This window comes from Gadus morhua, chromosome 17 (assembly GCF_902167405.1).
Source record: "Gadus morhua chromosome 17, gadMor3.0, whole genome shotgun sequence".
In the NCBI taxonomy this organism is placed as follows: domain Eukaryota; kingdom Metazoa; phylum Chordata; class Actinopteri; order Gadiformes; family Gadidae; genus Gadus; species Gadus morhua.
In genome coordinates, this window is record NC_044064.1 from 7,723,338 (window position 1) to 7,745,937 (window position 22,600).

A 22,600-nucleotide genomic window follows, 5' to 3' on the forward strand; every position below is an offset into this window, starting at 1 on the left:
CTTTTATTTTTCTGATTTCGCGCTTGAAGCTTCCCGTTGTCCCAGCATTCCAAATATGACAGACACATTTGAGCAATACCTATAGCTTTGGTGCAATTAACATACACATTTCCACCCGTTGGAAGGTAATTTGTAGCAGACTTTTAAGGCGTCTGTCCACTAGAAGGCAGAGTCGATTATTTTGTAGTTATTTTTTCTCCCTTGCAACGAAAGCATGTTCTAGAAAAACTACAAAAGAAGATTCCTGTCCGCCACCATGAAGTCTCCCCCTTAAAAAGTCCTGGAGCTAGGCTGAAGCGCTGATTTCAAAGGGAACAATTAATCCGCCCAATACCTAAAGTAAGTAATATACTGGTGCTGGACACCTCAGAATATTATAGTAATGTCAAATAGCGGTTTAATTTGACCTACATTCCAGGTCCTGTATTATATCTGTTGTTGGTTGACATGGTTTGCTGTCATTGTTAACTTCATTGCGACCGCTCACGGAAGCTAATTCGTATGACATACATTATTATGGGACCGTATGGAAGGATTGAGTCAAAATGAAGGAATTATTTCGTAAAAGCTGTTTCGTTGGTCAGTGTTACAATTCTAGTTATTACATTCGAGTTAAATGGTTATAACTTTCTTAATTTGTTACATGTGTGCACTTTGTAATGGTTACGTAAATTGTCAATGTTTGTTTTCTATAGGGGCCCTGAATGTGACCTGACCTGAAAGCCCTACCTTTTGTGTGTTTGAGTGTAGCACGCACATGATACACTTCTCTCCCACGGTTCTGGATGGATGATATTGGTTCACAAGTAGGCCTATTACACATTTTCTCGTTATACTTAATCTGTCACCAGAATGCCTCGCATCGAAAATGACGTCAAGCTTGACTTCAAAGATGTCCTGCTTCGACCCAAGCGCAGCACTCTCAAGTCGCGGAGTGAGGTAATACTAATCCAACAGTGTTTTGTTTTTTGTTGAGTTTCAATGTGTACAAAACTACAATAACCTCCCTCACCTGCCTTTTACCTTTCAAAGGTTGACCTCATACGGAGTTTCAGCTTCCGAAACTCCAAAGGCAGCTACAGAGGAATTCCTATCATTGCTGCCAACATGGACACCGTGGGGAACTTCGAGATGGCCCTGGCCTTGCACAAGGTGGCCTATAAAAAGCAATTCTGAGCAGCAATAGGACAAGATAACCATTATCTGAAGATTATTTATCTTTGCAGAAACAAGATTTGTAGGATGGAATAGGTTTTTTAATTAAGGAGTTGGGGTTTGGATGTCAGGGTAAGCAACCTAAAGTTAGGGGGCTAAGGTTATTAATTTATTGTTAATATTGATGATCCGGAGCCACTAGGTGAAGAAATATCGTGGATTATTTTAAACCAAAATATGAATATTCTGTAATTAAGTCTTGGTGAACAGCAAATTATCACATTTAGTGTCCTCTCTGTCACTCTCTCAACCTCGCACTCTCTCTTCTGATCGTTCCTCTCTCTCTTAGTTCACTCTCTTCACCACGATCCATAAGCACTACTCTGTGGACGACTGGAAGGAGTTTGCCGCTAAGCATCCTGAATGCATTCAGGTACCTTGCTTGTACAGTATATCTTTGGAGAAAAGCGCTGTATGTTAGAAGCCCCCACCTCTCCTGGTCATTCTATATCAACCTTACCTTTCGATACACAAACGACAAACAATTTACACAACCATCTTTACACAAACAATTTACACAACCGTCTTCATTTACACAACCATTGTGGACATACTGTGCAAAAATGTGTGTGTGTCTCACAGAAACAGTGTCACTTTCTCAACCTTTATTTCCTCTCTCTCTCTCTCTCTCTCTCTCTCTTTTATTTATTTTTATATATATTCAAAACCTGTGGAAATAGGATAAGCCTTTGTCTTGTCTAAGCAACTGTTCAACTGGAAACCCCTAAGTTTCTTTGGTTGTGTTTTCAATTGAGAAAACGTGTAAGCTGTCACAAACATGAGCGTTCAATAAAGTTGTGTTTTTTTAAATTGAATAATGTCTCTGACTCTCCCTCCCTGCGCCTCTCTGTCAGAGTGTGGCCGTCAGTACAGGCAGCGGCGACGGCGACTTTGACAGGGTGTCGGCCATCTTGGCGGCGGTGCCCCAGTTGCATTTCATCTGCGTGGACGTGGCAAACGGCTACTCCGAGCACTTTGTCAACTTTGTGAAGGACGTCCGGCAGAAGTTCCCCACACACACCATCATGGTCAGCGGCCACCCGAACGTGTCTTCCGACAAAGGACAAATCATTCAAAGTCAAATGGAAAACGACAAGAGACGAGACATGTTCGAAACATCAGCTGGCGCTTCCTTGACACTGACGATATATAGGTGCACTGTGTGATAAGATAAGGTTCATGACTTTAGAAATCCCTGAAGGGAGATCTGCGGTTACAGCAGCAAAAACAACCAGAGCAGATACATAAGATCTATAATAAATAAATAAAGCTAGGAATGGCATGCATGCATGTATGAAGTTCCAAACACCCTTTAACTCTTCTCTGACCTCTCCAGGCGGGGAACGTGGTGACGGGAGAGATGGTGGAGGAGTTGATCCTGGCCGGAGCTGACATCATCAAAGTAGGCATCGGACCAGGTGACCTCCGCATGTCATTCACGCTTCACCCAGAATAGGGAGTGGGATTGGAATGACCACTTGTTTGGTTGACTGGGATATAAGAAGACACACAAAAAGCAAATTTCCCTACAACAGCTGATTTGCATAGCGACTCATTTCCATTCAACTTCATCCTGCCTGCATTTTATGTGTTGGTGTCCTCATGTCCTAGTTTCTTCCTACTCCATCGACAATTTCTACACCTTTTGCTGAACCCTTGAGGTAGGATGACGAATGTTAATTCATTGTGTGTGTGTGTGTGTGTGTGTGTGTGTGTGTGTGTGTGTGTGTGTGTGTGTGTGTGTGTGTGTGTGTGTGTGTGTGTGTGTGTTCCACTGTAGGTTCCGTGTGCACCACTCGTAAGAAGACGGGCGTGGGCTACCCGCAGCTGAGCGCGGTCCTGGAGTGTGCGGACGCAGCACATGGCCTCGGTGGACACATCATCTCGGTACGCCATCGCCCCCCCCCCGCCGCCAGGAAGAACCCTCCTCCATGTCATTGTCACGAAGCAGATCGGCAGCTGGGAATCTCCCCTTTTCTAACCTCCTCTCGTTTGTCCCTTGACTCTTGCTGTACCTCTCTCGTGCAGGACGGGGGGTGCACCTGCCCCGGAGACGTCTCAAAGGCGTTCGGTGAGTTTTGTTTAACGGCTGTTTCAAGGTGAATAAAAGGACATGGGTCGGGGTGCCGCGGTGGACGCCATCGCCCTTCAGAGGAGCGCCCTGCGTCGTGGATGTGTTTCATCGACTTAGTGTCTGGGATTGAACGTTGGGATTTCGTCCACCTTTCTTCTTTCAAGACGCACCCTTACATTGTGACTGAGGATTTGGGGGGTGAGGGCGGCGTTGCCTCGCGCTACCTCATCCTGTCTCTGTGTGTTTGTGTGTGTTGCAGGCGCAGGGGCTGACTTTGTGATGCTGGGGGGGATGCTGGCGGGCCACACGGAGAGCGGCGGCGAGGTCATCGAGAAGAACGGCAAGAAGTACAAGCTCTTCTACGGCATGAGCTCAGACACGGCCATGAAGAAGCATGCCGGGGGCGTGGCCGAGTACAGGTGAGCGGGGGGGCGTGGCCCAACATAGGTCAGATGGTGGTGGGGGGGCCATACAGGTCAGAGTTGTGGGTAGATGAGCCCAGGTAAGAGGGGCCGTGGCCGAGTACAGGTGAGAGGGCGTGGCCCAATACACGTCAGAGGGGTGTATAGATGAGCACAGATGAGATGGGGCGTGGCCGAGTACAGGTGAGAGGGCGTGGCCCAATACAAGTCACAGGGGTGCGTAGATGAGTACAGGTGAGAGAGGGCGTGGCCGAGTCAAATGAGGGTGGCCGTAGTGAAATCCAGGTCAGCGGGAGGCGGTTGGATTCCACCTGGACTCACGACTCCTAATCCCTCTGTCCTGTTGCCCCCAATGTCCTCCCCGCCCCCCCACAGAGCGTCTGAGGGGAAGACGGTGGAGGTTCCCTTCAAGGGCCCGGTGGAGGCCACGGTGCGGGACGTCCTGGGCGGCGTGCGCTCCTCGTGCACGTACGTGGGCGCCGGGAAGCTGAAGGAGCTGAGCCGCCGCACCACCTTCATCAGGGTCACCCAGCAGCTCAACACCGTCTTCGGCAATGACAGCTAGGGAGCCCTCCCCCTCCCACCCCTGCAATCTAGTCCCATCCCCCACCCCCCTCTAACCACCTCGCAATCTAGTCCCACCCCCCCCCCTGCAATCTAGTCCCCCCCTCACCTCCAACCACCTTGCAATCTAGTCCCATCCCCCCCCCTGCAATCTAGTCCCGACCCCCCGTCCCGTCCCGTCTCAAACAGAAGGCCCATCCTGAGTGACGTCACACTACCTCTGATGTCTTTGTAAGAGCGCCTGCTCTTCTATTCCATGGATCGATGAGGTGTTTCAGTGCCACGGCATCATTCCATGCAGCACTGTCTTGAGTGTTTCATCATTCCCAAGGTTGCACGTTTGTGTGCAAAACTTGCCTTGTCGGTAAACTCAGAGTTGTTTTGTTTGATGGAGAACGTTTAGGCTGGGAAGATCTCACTGGCAGGGTCAAGGGTTAAGTCAAGACTCCACATTTAGATGAGATGTTTTTGATACCAGCTGATAAGTACCAAAAAAAGGAAACTGCTACACATTCCACTGCTAATAGAGCGTCCTTCCATCAAAAGGACATTGATGCACATGGAGAACTACTCCGTGTTGGTGTTGCAGGTATTATTCATTCTATGACCAAAATTACACTAGCGATCTCATAAATTAATGAAATGTTAATGACGAGTTTTAACTTTGAGGGATTTATGTATTTTCCACTTGAGGAATGGCACTAGAGATTTTTTTGGGCTACAAATATTGACATTGAAATATACAACATACACGACACTTTTGTTCTGTAATACATTCATTTTATTTCATTTTCACAAACCATGTTAGATTATCTCAGTGATATTATGGCTTTCAACTGAATTCAAGTCTATTAAAGACTACAACGGTTGACAGATTCAAAATAGCTTGTGAAAGAAATCCCAATTAAACGGTTGCCGATATATCTGGCCAAAGTTCAATCATTATAATTTCAAAAGCAATTATGCGAGTAATATCTGTAACATGAATTCCAGTTGGATGCCAGTAGAGGTCAGGATTTCAATATTTCTGTATTAAAAGTATGGCAGACAGTCTCAGAATGTAGTTCGGGTTAGGCAGGGGCCGAAAAAACCCGCTACAAAGATGTAGGCTAGCCCATTTATCATTTCAACCATACTTTGACCCACCAATAAATACATATATTGATATTACACTCTCTACTCTCTTTTGCCTGCTCCCTGTAGACCTCACTAGGCTATATTTTTCTACTAGCTACTGCTGTTGCTACTTTCACACACATTTTAGCATAGCATATAAACTGCTGGTTTCGAATTTATACTAGTTTGTAAAACTAAAAAAAAAAAAACATTTGTAATAGTCTTTTAACCAAGCAGACCTACTGTTTAATTCCATGGGAAAGCAAAAATAATATATTGACCACAACAACCATTTCTGTAGTCTAGACGAGAACATACAGCTTCAGCTTCCACTGCTCGGGATCCGCCCTATCAGGAGTCCACTGCTATTTTGTTGCAAATGGCAATTCACCAATCATTGCTTTTTATTCTTATCAAGCGGATCATAATTTACTGAGAAATTGGGCACAGGCAACTGTGCTGGGTCCTCTCTCAAATAATAATTATAATCACAGGTTACCAAAAAGTTAATATTTATAGATACAATTTGAAACATGACACACTTGTATACTCTTGCCTCAATCTCTTTGCCATAAAAAAAAAATACTTTCGACAATTGACATAATTACACTTCCTTTTATCCTTGCATTTCGTATTAACATTAAACTGAAAGTTACCCGTTCATTCAGATCCTTGGTGCGCGTGTTTGTTACAATTTAGAAAGAGCGCCCTCTAGTGCATGTGTTCTCTCTGGCCATCAAAGTGTGATGTGACAACTTCTACTACAAGAGTTCACAAAGTAGGCTTGTCACATTGAATGAGTTGTTATGGTAACCAATGTTTTGTTGGCCCCAAAATTGCCCTAGGCCTAAGATATTTATCTGCTGAAGTTTTGGCTGCTGCAGAGCAAGGCTGCTCTGCAGTTTAACAAATGGGTGTAAGCCAGATATACTGTGTCTCACATCAATGGAAACGATGAGTGTCCGTTGGTAATGACGGCTGCTGCAGGTGAAAAAGGATAACGAGAAATCTTGAGGGTTCCAGCACACTTCGACAGTTTTAGGTCTGACCACTCCTGGGATATGATGCGGGATTCCAATGGCTCCAAATGGGTTGTCCAGGCGATTGTTCTTCAGGTAGCATAGTAGGTCGTCTTTGATAAACAGCGCGTACACAATTCCTTGAGCTAACGTAGATTCATGTTCGCAGAAGCCTATGGTCCAATCGTAGTACTCCGACACGGCAATTTTCCAACTGTGGAGGGGGCTCGTCGAGTTGGCCTCTTTAATCAGCAGAGTACACTGATTATTCGTCCCAGACTGCTGGGCCTGGCTGTAAAAGGCTTTCCTGAGGTCCGCAGACAGCGACATCCCATGTACCAATGTCCGCGGTTCAAAGATAGCGTTGGCGTTCCCCGGTGTCTCTCGTAGGTTTTCTGGGTCAACAAACATCAACACGGAGCCGCATAACTTGGTCGCTTGATCCATCATCTCTGCCCCCACTTCCTGCAACTCCTGGGATAACTTGTCACGCTCCTGCCCCGTCTCCAATCCCTTCCTCAGATCAACCGATTTAGCCCTTTCCATGTCCTGGTTCACTTGGGAATAGAGCTGCAGGAAACGGAAGGTGTCCTTTTCACCCATGGCCGCCTGTATGCTACTCCCGCCGGTCGCGATGCAGCCCATGCGGGCAGAGACCGAGCTCTGTACGCGGTTCAGGGTCATGTCGCGCAGTTTGGAAACGGCATCGATAAGGCGCAAGCTGTATTGGCTCACCTCTTCCCTTTTACTCTGTTCCCATTTCCCCAGCTCCTCGCTCTCTTGTCGCTTTGCGGCCACAGCTCGCTCCCCCTCCAAGATCTTTCCCACCAGCTCCGCATGCGCCTTCGGCAGGGTCTTCATGTTGTGGAGGCGATGCTGGTCTTCGATGGCGCACGACACGCACACACTCGTCAGGTCGTCCAGGCAGTAGTACTCGAGGAGCTTTCCGTGTTGGGGGCACTTCGTCCCACCCAAGCCCTCCACCCCGGGAGCCATGGGCTCGGTCAGAGGGTGAGATAGAAGTAGAACCGGTGTGGTCAGGTGCGGCTGGAGGTGCTCAACACACATGGAGATCTCGCACTTCATGCACGTCTTCGCCGCGGCCCTCCGGTCCTCCTCCGCACACATGTCACAGAAAATAGCTGACTGCTTCCTGTCCCCCGCCTGGTTGCTGCTGCTGCTGCTTATGCTTTTATACATGTCTTCGAATAAGTTAATCGTATTAAAAGTAGACCTGAAACTGTTCTTGAACGTGGTGAAATAAATTCAGTTTGTTTCTTGTTCTGACTGAAAGACCACTTCTCCTTGCTGGATCGCACCTAGCTTATGTAGCCTAATAGCTCTATGCGAGAGGCGTTGGCAAAGACGTTGACTTTCAATCTTCTGTAAACGAAAACGAAACTTAGATTCGCCAGGCCGCCGGACACCTGCTCATCACCTCGGCCTCCATGATCCGCCGCATCATCGAAGGGGCGGAGCTCTGGCAGCCCCAGAGAGAGGGCGAATATACAGCCAATTGGAACTGAGCATTGCTAAGGAGGAGGTTTTTAGTGAAGGAACCTTGAAGCCTTCAATTCTAGGAGAAGGTACGTTGGTTCAACAGTGACCGGGCCATGGCTCGGAGAAGGGGCAAACACATGTTTATCTAATCATGACAGTGATTAGAGGCAGTGGCAGGCGTCCAGGTCCATAATTATCTTAACGAGCTACACTTGTTGTTGGTTGGCTCATCATTTTGCTAGGAATTGGACTATAATTGTTTTTTTGGTTATTCAGTATAGCTTTAGTTATAGAAATGTCGTATGCTCTGTGACTTTTCCAAAGCCCATGGCATCTTTCTGAATTTTTTTCCTTATGACCCAATTGACAATCGAAAATTGTATGTTTTGGATGTTTGGGAAGTCAAGTTAATTTCTAACAGAATATAACTTTCTAGCAGAAGACTGGAATTCAAGTCTCATTGCATTTCTGTAATTTTGTGTATTAGGAATTATGAGTGATGTTTTCTAATCTGTGGTGTAAAATAAAAAGAGCAAATGTTTGACAAGAAGAGAACCAATTCTTTACTAACATCAGAAAGGAAAATCCTGCTTTACACATGAAGGTAAACATAAAACAAAAAAACATTAGAATTTTAGAAACGGAACAGAACAAAAATCCCGGGTCCAAACGAACTAAAGACACCGATGTCTTTACACAACCTTCCAAAAGCCCTGAGCCTCCTTCCGGCGGGTCTCCCCACGATGGCCTCGTACACCTCCTCGGCCTCAGGGGGCGGGGGCGGGAGCGGTGGAGATGGTGGCGGTGGGGATGGTGGCGGTGGGGATGGGGATCGCCGACCGCTACTCCAGCTTCAACCCCCGGGTCCCAGCCCCCGGGTCTTTGTCCTTCTCTAGGCCGGCGTCCGCTATCCACAGGTGCTTCACCCTCTGCTGCAGCCGCATGCGAGCCAGGACCCGCTTCTGGTCCTGGCGGGTGATCCAGCGGGGCTTGGAGTTCTTCAGGTCATAGCGCCTGTCGGCAAACCACTGGGCCAGTTTTTGGCGCTGCCGGCCCGTCAACTCCGTCAGCCGGTCGTAGTCGCTCGGTTCGGGGTACTGGCAGGCCAGGAAGGCCCGACGCAGATGATTCAGCTGCTCCAGCTGCTCCAGCTGCTCCCTGGTCTTGTTTTTGTTCTTGGGTTTGGCGTCCGGCGGACTGGCCTTGGCCTTCGAGGTGTCCAGGTCGCTGAGGGCTGACGTGTTACCGTGGGTGGAGCCATTGCCGGGGGCGACGCCGTCTACGCCATCGTGGTCTCTGCTCACAGTTGCCGTTGAGTCGGCTTTTCGACCTGAGTGGTTCTCACCGGCCCCCGGTGGCCCCCTGTAGCCCTTGCTGGCAAGTGGGCTAACCTGAACTTTGGGCAAAAGGTCATAGGGCGTCTTCTTCTTCTTCTTCCTGGGTGGTCCGTACCGACGGCGGACAGACGACACAGGAGGAGGCGTCGGGGACGCTGTACTCTCGCCCGTCTCCCCTGACCCTCCCCCTCGGCCCTCGCCCTCCTCTCCCTTTTCTGTGGCCACGCCTCTCGCTCCCATCTTCACACACGAACCTGACCCCTCGCTGCTCCCTCTCTTGCCAGCCTCCTCCAAAACATCTTCCCTTGCCGCCTCCTCCTCCTCCTCCTCCTCCTCGGCCTCCTCTTTCTCCTCCCCCTGCTCCCTCACCGCCTGTGGGTCGCCCTCCCCCCCCACCACCACCGCCGCCTTCGCCGCTTTCGCCGGTCTTCGGCGCCCCGGGCCCAGCAGCCTCCTTTGGACCGCGCAGATGTCGGCGTAGTCCCAGCTGATGCCGTAGTGGAGGCGCTGGAACATAAACCACACGCGCACGTGGTCCAGGTGCAGGGAGCAGCGCCGTGCCAGCTTCGCCATCTCCTCCCGCTTCGGGTAAGGGAACACTTCGAAGGCCCCGTCCAGGGTGTCGGCCACGTGGGCTACTTCCTGGGTGATGGAGTTGGAGTGGACCCACAGCAGCTTGTTGTCCGCGGAAAACACAGGGAGGCACAGGGTGCTGTTTTTGTTGAGGCTGAAGGCTTGGGCCTGGGTGAGGGAAGGGAGGGGGGAGCCGGCGGGCGTAGCCCCCCTGCATGGGGAGAGGGAAACTGGAGGGCACGGGGGACATGAGAGGGGGCTCGTATTTTGTAAAGTAAATCCCTTTATGTCCAAAGGGCTGACAGACGTGGATTTCTCCTCGAAAACCTGTAACGACCAACAAAAATTAACTTGACTGATATTGTCATACTTATCATAACTTATTATGCTCAACATTCATATGTGCAATTAAATCCCCTCAGTCACAAATTCGGATTTATCCGTGAGTGAAATATGAAATTTGTGAAATATGAGAGGCCTACAAGAAGAGCTTAAAAAACAAAACACAAAGTAGAATCCCCTAACTAAAGGCCTTCCGATACTACCGAGGTCAGTAGGTATTTAGGATGAGACATTGTCGTTTATAGTATCTTCAGATATTCATGTCGGTAAGTAAAAAGAAGTGGATTAACAAGAATATTATTTTTTTGTTTTTACAAGCTTAATAAACTCTAGAACTAGGGAAGACTACTTGTGGTTGTGATACCTTTTTAACATTCTTTATGAAATGTTCGAACGCTTAGGCCTACTGTTTTAACGTTGGAAGAAACCCCAGCTTTCACCACCTCGGTGAAGTTAGTTCGATGCACACGTTTGAGATGCACACTGAACAGTCACAAAATACTCTATACTGTACAGGCTAGTAGATGTTGCTTGCTTCTTTCTGCCCCGAGTTTGGACAGTGCAACAGTGATGACGTACCTGAGAAATCCATGGATTGAAGACCGGCAAATATATATAAAATGAGGGCTTGTAATGTGAACGCTATAATATGAAGGCTTTCTCATAACTATCCTCTTGTTAGTGACATTGTTTTTGTCTTGTTTCTATCAGTAATATTTATTTTAATTCATTGTTTTCTCTCATGCAGGACCTTGAAAACATGCAGCATGCGATCAATAACAATATGTATTCAATAAAATTATTTGAATTATTAATCTGCTGTCTTTAATTCTTTGAATTATTAATCTGCAGTCTTTTTGTTAAAGGTATAAAGGGATTAAGTAGGCTAAACTTAAGCAGGTTCCCCACGTTAAACTGCTATATGCATTACATGTCATTGTAAAATTGTAAAAGGCTTATTTTCATGCATATGACTCAGGGTGTCCCGGGTGCATTATTTTTATATAAGGCCTAATATTTGATGTCTGAGTTGCGGTCATTTATGTACCCGCGCACCACTGCTACATACAGATCCATTCCACGATTTAGAAAAGTAGGTACTAGACACGCCTCCAACTACAAGTTACGCCTCCTACTACAAGTTACACCTCCTCTGACTACAAGTTACGCCTCCTACTACAAGTTACTACTACAAGCTGGACGCAGACAGATACTATTGGGAAACCTAGGCTTTTTGCTCAGTGGTTAGAGTTTGTCTTCCATGCCTGTGTTCTCCTCCTGTCCAGTCCAATACAAGACTAAGCTGACAATTAAATATATCTTTTGTAAATAAAGTGTGCCAGTGATTATTCAATAGATCAGCGACTCAATAGTTTCCATTCTTTAGACTATTAACTTACATGGTAGTTGGTCGCTTTAAGTTTCTTTTAATGAAGGTAGTTGGGTTCTTGTTCTGCCTTGTTGTAGCGGCCTATTATGTATATTTATATCTCTAAATCACTCTATATCTGAAACAGATATTTATACATTTCGTACAGCACTCATATCTGAAACAGATCTAATTAAACAAATTAAATGAAACGTTATTAGAGGTGATTGTATAATGACATTTAGTTTTAAACTCTCCACAAGGGTGCACAATACAATGGAGAACAGGTAGGATAATAAAAGGAAAAGCTAAGCCTCGATGCAAGACAATATGATTAGGGGTGGGACTATACAAACATGCGTAATCCTAGATTTAAAAAGCAAAAAAATGAACTGCCAGGTAACCAGAAAGTAGCTGCTGTGCAAATTTAAGTTTTGGGCTGCGCTAGCTAAGGTGGGCCATGCGAAGGCATGCCTGCTGGCCATGCTGAGACTCTACCGTAAAGATTGATAGATTTCGGTGAACATAGGACCCTTTTCCAGAAAAGGGTCCTATGTTCCCCCGCAACAGTGGGGAACATAGGACCCTTTTTCAGATAAAGGGACCTATGTTCCCCGGTATGTTTTGCTACAGGGGAACATAGGACCCTTTTTTGGAAAAAACGGGGGGGAAAGTCCTAGGTTCCCCGAGTGGGCAACATAGGACCATGGGAACATAGGGATGACCCTTATATCAGGGTGCACACACTGTATTGTATGTCTTTGGGTGCAAGTTCAGCTCTATTCTGCTGACCAAACACATATGACGTCTGCATTGAACGGAGATAACAGAAACACAGGCTAGGCTACAGCAAATTAGGCTAGTCGGAAAAAAAACCCGAGAGCTTGCTTGTTAGAAATCTTGTAACACAACTCACTTAATCTTTTTATTTGTAATCCAACACGCATCAGACTCACCATAGTGATGCTATTGATGCTTTTGTTCAGTTGCTTTTGTGAAAGATGGTTCTATTTCATGTATGCTATTGCTACGCCGTCTCTAGGCTTCGCCTTGGGCTTGTCTCGCGCGCGCTGAAAATGTCAAACTATGCACTAATCAGCGTGGGCACCGCCCACATTTCCCACTGTATCGTGTCTATATAAAGCGGTGTATACCGTCGCTCATCCTCCCTTTTCTTTCAGCACTTGTGCTTATCAGTGGAAAATCGAGAATACATTAAGATGATTAATGTGCTCTGGTGACTTAAGTCGTTTTGACTGGGGTCCAGCAGCCAGTACATTGATCGGGCTCCGATCGCAGCTTCACCTTAGCCCATAAGGCGAAGCCTAGACGGCGTAGCCTACAAGGAATAGATTGATAGTTATGTTATTATAACTCTAGTTCTATGATTGTAGGCGTAGCCGTCTAGTTTCCCACCTGCTGTACCCTCGTAATGCTGAAAGAAAAGCGTGGAGGTTGAGCGACGGTATACACCTCTTTATATAGACACGATTCCGTGGGAAATGTGGGCGGTACCCACGCTGATTGGTGCATAGTTTGACATTTTCAGCGCGCGCGAGACAAGCCCAAGGCGAAGCCTAGACGGCGTAGCCTACATGAAATAGAACCCTCTTTCACAACCACACTCGATGTATTTTAAGTCCCAGTTATACAGTGGGGTTCTCCCAAAACTTAAAAGTGAAAATCCTAATGAGGTGGTGAAATCTCGGATGTTCACCTCCACGTTGAGTGAGTTCAGCCCCCTGCCTACTGCTGCCATTGCTCAGCAAACTGAGCCATCGCTGAACAAAAGCATCAATAACATCACTATGGTGAGTCTGATGCGTTTTGGATAGACGGCTACGCCTACAATCATAGAACTTTTAGTTATAATAACATAACTATCGTTTCCAAGTTTGAAAATATCTAAATCTTTTATTGATCGAACCTAACACAAATAAGAGATCGGCGCGGCGGAGTATTATTTAACATCGTGGAAAAGGCGCCCTCTAGAGGCTAAGGCCTTATTGGCTGAAATCTGCCTGGAACATTTAAATTTCATTTAAAATCCATTTAAATTGTACTTAAATTGATGGCGTATCTAAGTTTCGTTTACAGAAGGTTGAAAGTAAACGTGTTTGAAAACGCCTCTCTCAGAGTCAGTCAGAACAAGAAACGAACGGAATTTATTTCACCAAGTTCAAGGAACAGTATAAGGGTCTACATTTAATACGATTAACTTAAATGTCTAAAAGCAGGAGCAGCAGCGCCGAGGTGTGCCCAGAAAACCATCGACATCGGGGAACGCCAACGTTACCTTTGACCCGCTCACAACATTGGGACCTTGGATGTCTCTGTCTATGGACCACAGGAACGTTTTTTACAGACAGCAGTTGGGGGGGCGAAGTGTATCAAAGTGTAACCAAAGACGACCGACAGAGCTCCCTGAGGATGTTGCTGCAGAGGAAAAAGGATACCTAGTAGGAATCCTGAGGGTTCAAGCACACCTCGACAGTTCCATTTCATGTAGGCTACGCCGTCTAGGCTTCGCCTTGTCCATCGCGCGCGCACGGGACGAGCCCATAAGGCGCTATGGCATCTACGCTATGGCATCTACGGATGTGAATACTTTTGCTACACATTTACCACCTAGACGTGTTGCAAACCTACCTGCAAAAACCCCCACAGCTGAGAATTGCAGGAGCAGATTCGAGCAGTTATAAAATGGATTTGGGCTCGCTCATTAAAATGCTGAATTAACATAGCGTTCGATATCATTTTATTTGTGAGGAAATTTTTCACAGATGTGCAACTTCTGATGCATTAGTTCAAATTTGGGTTTACGAATGCACACCTTTTGGGCATGTTCTCAGATTATGAAACATGGGTGTGCGAATGTGTTTTGCACCAACTACGCTGCAATAATTTTAGCAAAAGGTTTTGTGCACCTGTAACACAGATGTGCATATTCGTAGACCCTATTTTGTGTTTACAATTGTATAACAAATATTTACGACTACAAATGTACTGTTACACATTTGTGACTTTAGAGTACACATGCAAAATAAATATATACGTCTTCAAATTTACTGTGACTTTAGTGTACGCATTCAAATTCTGCAGTTACTGGTGCTAAAGACTTTTGCTACAATAAGAGAAGCTGAACAGCTTGTGATATGCATCGCCGAAAATAATCTAGTTTCAAAGTCCCTGTAAATAGCATGCAGCCAACGAGGTATGTTTTTTGTGGTTTCCCTGCATTGTTTTGCTTGTTTGGCTCTTTGTGTGCCGTGTAATTTATGATTTCATGTAAAGCTAATGCCGTGATTTCTGTTGTACTGTGTGTCTTCATCTATAGTTTTCACGGTGAAGTTGGAGTAAAAGTCTGCAATAAAACCTGTCAAAGGAAACCACTGATGTCTGCCGACTGCTTTTAGAGGGATTTATACATGGTGAATCGCAATGATCGCAAGCAGAGAGTGAGAGTCAGTGAGCAGCAGCTGAACCAGCCTAAAAAGTCACATCAGTGACTAAAAACCATAAACGTCATTCATGCCAAGTAAAAGGAAAAACCTCAGACACGAGAAGTTAACGGAGTGGTGCACTAGGCCCTCTCGAAGGCCGGGCCGAAACAACATTTGTTTCACTACGAGTCCTTTCAGCTGCCCACCCCTCCTTCTCCAGCAAAAAATAATTACATAGAACGGCTAATAAAACGTTTGAGGTGGCGTTTTGAAAAGAGAAAACTTACATTTTTTTAGTACATGGCATAAAGATAATTATGAGCCTTTGATTGATACCCAGCCATTTTTTGCGGAGGCACATTCCTGTTCCCCACTTATATTGGAGTGAACGGAGAGATCTACTTCTGGGCCAAATGAATCGAGGGACCCATCTACAGTATGTTCTGTTCCCGGGGGCTTGCACTTGACACCACAGCCAGCCACAGTCGCCTAACCCCCCCCCACGGCAGGATTTCTCGTCCAACCACCCACCATCCAATTTAAATGTTCCAGGCAGATTTCAGCCAATAAGGCCTTAGCCTCTAGAGGGCGCCTTTTCATCGATGTTAAATAATACTCCGCCGGCGTTTGTCTGAGGTGCAATCAATTAAAGATTTCGTAATTTTCAAACTTGCTAACCCTCTTTCACAACCACACTCGATGTATTTTAAGTCCCAGCTATACACTGGGGTTCTCCCAAACGTAATAGGGCAAATCCTAACGGTCCTAAGTGGTGAAATCTCGGATGTTCACCTCCCCGTTGAGTGAGTTAGCCACCTGCCTACTGCTGCCATTGCTCAGCAAACAGCCATTGCTGAACAAAAGCATCAATAACATCACTATGGTGAGTCTGATGCGTGTTGGATTACAAATAAAAAGATTAAGTGAGTTGTGTTACAAGATTTCTAACAAGTATGCTCGGTTTTTTTTTATTTGCTGTAGCCTATGTTTCTGTTATCTCCGTTCAATGCAGACGTCATATGTGTTTGGCCTGCAGAATAGAGCTAAACTTGCGCCCAAAGATATACGATACAGTGTGTGCGCCCTGATATAAGTAGGGATAATGTAGGCCAACATCGGAAGGTCTTCAGTTAGGTGATTCTACTTTGTGTTTTGTTTTTTTAAGCTCTTCTTGTAGGCCTCATATTTCACTCACGGATAAATCCGAATTTCTGACTGAGGGGATTTAATTGCACATATGAATGTTGAGTATGATAAGTTATGATAAGTATGACAATATCAGTCAAGTTAATTTTTGTTGGTCGTTGCAGGTTTTCGAGGAGGAATCCACGTCTGTCAGCCCTGTGGACATAGAGGGATTTACTTTACAAAATACGAGCCCCCTCTCATGTCCCCCGTGCCCTCCAGTTTCCCTCTCCCCATGCAGGGGGGCTACGCCCGCCGGCTCCCCCCTCCCTTCCCTCACCCAGGCCCAAGCCTTCAGCCTCAACAAAAACAGCACCCTGTGCCTCCCTGTGTTTTCCGCGGACAACAAGCTGCTGTGGGTCCACTCCAACTCCATCACCCAGGAAGTAGCCCACGCGGCCGACACCCTGGACGGGGCCTTCGAAGTGTTCCCTTACCCGAAGCGGGAGGAGATGGCGAAGCTGGCACGGCGCTGCTCCCTGCACCTGGACCACGTGCGCGTGTGGTTTATGTTCCAGCGCCTCCACTACGGCATCAGCTGGGACTACACCGACATCTGCGCGGTCCGAAGGAGGCTGCTGGGCCCGGGGCGCCGAAGACCGGCGAAAGCGGCGAAGGCGGCGGTGGTGGTGGGGGGGGAGGGCGACCCACAGGCGGTGAGGGAGCAGGGGGAGGAGAAAGAGGAGGCCGAGGAGGAGGAGGAGGCGGCAAGGGAAGATGTTTTGGAGGAGGCTGGCGAGAGAGGGAGCAGCGAGGGGTCAGGTTCGTGTGTGAAGATGGGAGCGAGAGGCGTGGCCACAGAAAAGGGAGAGGAGGGCGAGGGCCGAGGGGGAGGGTCAGGGGAGACGGGCGAGAGTACAGCGTCCCCGACGCCTCCTCCTGTGTCGTCTGTACGCCGTCTGTACGGACGACCCAGGAAGCTGCTGGGCGCGGGGCGCCGACGACCGGCGAGGGCATCGAAGGCGGCGGTGGTGGTTGGGGAGGACGACCCACAGGCGGTGAGGGAGCAGGTGGAGGAGAAAGAGGAGGAGGCGGAGAAAGAGGAGGAGGAGGAGGAGCGGGCGGCAAGGGAAGAAGTTTTGGAGGAGGCTGGTGAGAGAGGGAGCAGCGAGGGCTCAGGTTCGTGTGTGAAGATGGGAGCGAGAGGCGTGGCCACAGAAAAGGGAGAGGAGGGCGAGGGCCGAGGGGGAGGGTCAGGGGAGACGGGCGTAAGGGTGGAGGTAGGAGGTGAGGAGGAGGAGGAGGGGGAGGAGCAAGGGCAGGAGGGGAGGGTGGAGACCCCCGGCCAGCCCTGTAAAAGAAAGCTGGGGCAGGAGAATGAAAAGGGCAAAAAGAGTGCCAGGGACAAAGGGGACATGGCACGGGTCAGGAAGGGGGCAAAGTCGACGGAGGAGGAGGACCCCCCAAAGAGGAAAGACGGGGAGCCCGGACGCGTCGAAGGAGGAATGGCGTTGCTCACGAACCAGGAGCCCGTCCCTGAGAGCACAGCATCCCCGACGCCTCCTCCTGTGTCGTCTGTACGAAGTCCGTACGGACGACACAGCAAGAAGAAGAAGAAGACGCCCTTTGACCTGTTGCCCAAAGTTGAGGTTAGCGAGATCCCGCTTTCCAGCAAGGGCCACAGGGGGCCACCGGGGGCCGGTGAGAACCACACAGGTCGAAAAGCCGACTCGACGGCAACCGTGAGCGGAGACGACGACGGCATCACCCCAGGCAATGGCTCCGCCCACGGTAACACGTCAGCCCTCGGCGACCTAGGCACGTCGAAGGCCAAGGCCAGTCCGCCGGACGCCAAACCCAAGAACAAGACCAAGGAGCAGCTGCGTCGGGCCTTCCTGGCCTGCCAGTACCCCAACCCGTGCGACTACGACTGGCTTTCGGAGTGGACGGGCCTGCAGCGCACCCGACTGATCCAGTGGTTTGGCGACGCGCGCTATGAGATAAAGAACAGCAAGCCCCGCTGGATCACCCCCGGGGACCAGCAGCGGGTCCTGGCTCGCATGCGGCAGCGGCAGAGGATGAAGCACCTGAGCACGGGGGAGGCCGGGGCCAGCGGGCCCGGGGCTGGGACCTGGAGGTTGAAGCTGGAGGAGCGGTCGATCCCCATCCCCACCGCCACCATCTCCACCGCTCCCGCCCCCGCTCCCTGAGGCCGAGGAGGTGTACGAGGCCATCGTGGGGAGACCTGCCGGAAGGAGGCTCAGGGCTTTTGGATGGTTGTGTAAAGACATCGGTGCCTTTAGTTCGTTTGGACCCGGGATTTTTGTTTTGTTCAGTTTCTAAAATTCTAATGTTTACCTTCATGTGTAAAGCAGGATTTTCCTTTCTGATGTTAGTAAAGAATTGGTTCTCTTCTTGTCAAACATTTGCTCTTTTTATTTTACACCACAGATTAGAAAACATCACTCATAATTCCTAATATACAAAATAACAGAAATGCAATGAGACTTGAATGCCAGTCTTCTGCTAGGAAGTTATATTCTGTTAGAAATTAACTTGACTTCCCAAACATAAAAAACATACGATTGTCAATTGGGTCATAAGGATAAAAATATCAGAAAGATGCCATGGGCTTTGGAAAAGTCACAGAGCATACGACATTTCTATAACTCTAAAGCTATACTGAATAACCAACAAACCAATTATAGTCCAATTCCTAGCAAGATGATGAGCCAACCAACAACAACAAGTGTAGCTCGTTAAGATAATTATGGACCTGGACGCATGCCACTGCCTCTAATCACTGTCATGATTAGATAAACATGTGTTTGCCCCTTCTCCGAGCAATGGCCCGGTCACTGTTGAACCAACGTACCTTCTCCTAGAATTGAAGGCTTCAAGGTTCATTCACTAAAAACCTCCCCCTTAGCAATGCTCAGTTCCAATTGGCTGTATATTCGCCCTCCCTCTGGGGCTGCCAGAGCTCCGCCCCTTCGATGATGCGGCGGATCATGGAGGCCGAGGTGATGAGCAGGTGTCCGGCGGCCTGCAGCAGAGTGGAGGCGACCCTCAGAACTTCCCTGCGGTGGGGGGGAGGGCGAACAGAAATCAGCTGAGGAACGTGATGGTACATCAGCCCATATGTATTTGAACTCATAGCCTCTGCCCGTCGTTTTTGCCCGCTTTGCGAGATCCTATCCCCATCCGATGCTCAATACCTGAGGATTTTCTTGGGCCCCAGGCACTGGAAGTCAGCACCGATGGAGTACAGGCCCCGGTAGGTGGCATTGACGCTCAGAGACCCAAAGACGTCCTTGGGGTGTATCCTGTACAGGTCAAAGGTGACGCGGGCAATGTCTTTTCCGTTGCGTGGCTTTTTGTTGCTGCCTTGGTATTGACTGACGACTGCACCCTGAGGGTCCAGAGTCCACAAAGAGAAGGGTTAGGTAGGTCAGTCATTTCTATCTAATCGCATCAAATTCAAGAACACCTTTTTCAAAAATTACTTTTAAATAAGTGGTCGTTTCATGGTGGTCCACCTCCATGGTGGCACTAAACCAAGGTAAGCGAAACATCGCTGATCACAATCCACCAGGCCATAGAGTGTACAACACACAATACATTTGAATCTTTGTTTTATCAACCGATTATTTTGTTTGTTTTTATAATGAGGGACAGAGTGACCATTTGCTTATCTCGTCTTCTGCTTGTTTAACGCAGTGCTTGTCAAACACAGACTGTACAAAATGGGTTTAGTCCGACAAATGGCTTGTAGCAGGGGACCCATGGGTTCATGGGAAAGCCATAATAAACGTAGATTTTTTTTTAATTATCTGCCGTTTGTCACTGGATCATTCCTATGTTAGAAAACTGAGTAGAGTAATAACGTATCATGAATTAACAAAGGCTAATTAACAAAATATTCTACAGTGGTGGTGGGACACTTGTATTAATTGTATGGCCCAAAAAGTAATCAGTAATAGTCTCAAAAGGGCTTCACTCACAGGCCACATTTTATCACACCGAACTAGTACTAAACCCCCAAAAGATCAAGAAAAGATTCGGCCGCTGTAAAGAGAGACAGAGCGAGAAGAGCCAGATAGCAAGAGTTTGAAACTAGGGAACCCAAAACAGCCCTACCTCTCTTCTCACCCCATCCCTATATTTCTAGGCTTTTGGGAAGTGTTGTGTTAACACACCTGGGATTGACAGGCATGATCGATTCCCCATACCAATCAGGAAAGAGATGCCCGATAGGTCAGAAATTAGCGAATTAGCGGTCTATAATCCATACTTTCTCATACAGGGGCAGGCGGCAGGCACTGTCACCAATTTTCTCACTGCCCACCTCAATCACTAATAGCTAACGGATGGCTATGTTACTTCTAACAAATTACTCTCAAATAATAGCTCTTAAATAATACCTACAGCTCCTTAAATGATCAAGGACGAAACCTTAAGGTAAAAAGGCGAGCTCCTGCCCTGGTTTGACGTACCGGTATTGGCTTCCATGTTTGGCCACCCTCTAGGGTCATGAGCACGGTGTTGTCCGGCAGCGCCATGAAGAACTCCTCCGAGTCCACCTCGGTGCCGTCCTCCTCACACACCAGCACCACGGACACGGCCGACAGCGCCAGCAGCAGGGACTGACACGCCTGGGGGAGGGGGAGGAGCCAAGGAGCCGTGTGAGAGGCCTTCTTGTACTGCATCGAATACCAAGGCGTCGACAAAGCATTGACTAATCAATCCATTTTGTGTGTGTGTGTGTGTGTGTGTGTGTGTGTGTGTGTGCGTGCGGTGTGCATGTTTGTGTGTGTGCATGCATGCGTGTGTGTGTGTGTGTGTGTGTGTATGTTTGTATGTGTGTGTGCATGCATGCATGTGTGTGTGTGTGTGTGTGTGTGTGTGTGTGTGTGTGTGTGTGTGTGTGTGTGTGTGTGTGTGTGTGTGTGTGTGTGTGTGTGTGTGTGTGTGAGTTTTGTGTTGTCCGTCATTCCCACCCGCTCCCGCAGCTCCTCCAGGGTCCCTGCTGTGACGCCCTTCCTTGTGTCCCGGGTGTGGGTGCACACCCGGAAGGGCCGCTGGGGCGGAGACCACACCCGCCTGGTAACTGACCTGAGAGGGAGAGGGAGAGGGAGAGGGAGAGAGAGAGAGAGAGAGAGAGAGAGAGAGAGAGAGAGAGAGAGAGAGAGAGAGAGAGGGAGAGAGACAGAGGGAGAGACAGAGGGAGAGACAAGGAGAGAGAGACAGGGAGAGATATTTTTTTTCTTAATGCTGGAGCATAGGCTAAAGCATAAAGCACCAGGAGTGTCGCCAAAAGGGAGATGTGAAATTAGGACAGATTGGGTCAGGGCCCAGGGGAGGCGCCTCTTCAGCTCTTCAGACTAACAACATAACAACAATTCAACGCTCCTAAGCTCCCAAACTGACGGCGGGGATAGGCCTTTTACTGGGAAGCTGGTATAACACACAGAAATGTTTTCCTTAATTGGTCCCTTTCATTAGCAGTTTAAATACTTTATATATCTGTATATATATATATATATATATATATATATATATATATATATATATATATATATGTATATATATATATATATGTTGTACAATACAAGACTTCTCATATCAATATTCAATTTAAAGTACATTAATTCAGTTGATATATAGATAGTTTTAAATATATACTTTTAAGATTCAGTTCTGCTGTCAAATGTAATGGTCTCCAAGCCATGGTCTGCCTCTGTGTTTACACGAGAACACAGTGTTTTTGTCTATCACCCGTAACTCGAACTCAAACACATAATTTGCCTTACTTGAACAATGAAGATGTCGTGTCCATCTTATCGGAGTGTTCTGTCCTTTATTTTGGTCTTATTGTAGGCTCCGTATCAAGCGTCCGGTCTCTGGGTCAGGACTTGTTGTGAGTGTCCTGACAATCCCCCTCTATCGGACTTTGATCCCAGATGAGGTGACGATTTACATACCGATAATCGATCAAAGGTCAAAGAGGCCTCTTGTTGGCTTACATCTCAGTATAACCTGGATATTCTGATTCCATTCTGCTATTTCACAATATCAGAGATAAAACACTACCAATTATTTGGCATAACATAGGATTTTTTTAACTTCAATTTCGGATTCCTTTAGTTAAAAATTTTTTTTTTATTGAGTTTTACATTATGTTCAATACTGAATTTTTGTCTTTATGTTGCATTTACATCTTAGTGTTCCATTATTTTCAAGTCGCACCATTTTACATCCATTGTATAAACTCTGCAAGTCTTATTCTGCTTTGTGACTTGTGATCGTTTAATTAAACTATGCTTTCAACCATGCAGACCTTAAAAAAAAAGAAGGAAATATACTTGAGCCTCTTCTGTACTAGGCCTACTGAGCGTTTTTTGCATTGGCGGTTGTGCGGGCATATTTTGTCGAAAGATCCCGTCTGCATCCTGCAAGACTACAATTTGCGCATACAACCCTTCTACTTTGTTGTCCTGC

The 22,600-nt window shown here is 47.5% G+C and overlaps 2 protein-coding genes across 5 annotated transcripts; one reads left to right on the plus strand and one right to left on the minus strand.

Moving 5' to 3' along the window:
• The first annotated feature begins 48 nt into the window (after positions 1 to 48).
• On the plus strand, positions 49 to 5,447 carry gmpr2 (guanosine monophosphate reductase 2). Of its 4 annotated transcripts, XM_030337555.1 has the most exons (11): positions 49 to 339; positions 852 to 939; positions 1,033 to 1,152; positions 1,505 to 1,588; positions 2,070 to 2,243; positions 2,552 to 2,633; positions 2,996 to 3,102; positions 3,244 to 3,286; positions 3,549 to 3,708; positions 4,087 to 4,297; positions 4,389 to 5,445. In XM_030337555.1, the coding sequence occupies exons 2-10, from the start codon at positions 853 to 855 to the stop codon at positions 4,274 to 4,276; spliced, it is 1,047 nt and encodes a 348-aa protein (XP_030193415.1). In that variant the 5' UTR covers positions 49 to 339; position 852; the 3' UTR covers positions 4,277 to 4,297; positions 4,389 to 5,445. The 4 variants fall into 4 exon arrangements, with proteins under 4 accessions (XP_030193415.1, XP_030193412.1, XP_030193414.1 ...); XM_030337552.1 differs by having other exon boundaries at positions 63 to 339; positions 696 to 939; positions 4,087 to 5,447; XM_030337554.1 differs by lacking the exon at positions 49 to 339 and adding an exon at positions 464 to 579 and having other exon boundaries at positions 4,087 to 5,447.
• A 13,072-nt stretch (positions 5,448 to 18,519) lies between these two features.
• cideb (cell death inducing DFFA like effector b) lies at positions 18,520 to 22,062 on the minus strand. Its single transcript, XM_030338604.1, has 5 exons — positions 21,913 to 22,062; positions 21,100 to 21,214; positions 20,596 to 20,754; positions 19,318 to 19,511; positions 18,520 to 19,179 (listed from the first exon to the last, which is right to left on the minus strand). The coding sequence occupies exons 1-5, from the start codon at positions 21,936 to 21,938 to the stop codon at positions 19,035 to 19,037; spliced, it is 639 nt and encodes a 212-aa protein (XP_030194464.1). The 5' UTR covers positions 21,939 to 22,062; the 3' UTR covers positions 18,520 to 19,034.
• Between the last annotated feature and the right edge of the window lie 538 nt (positions 22,063 to 22,600).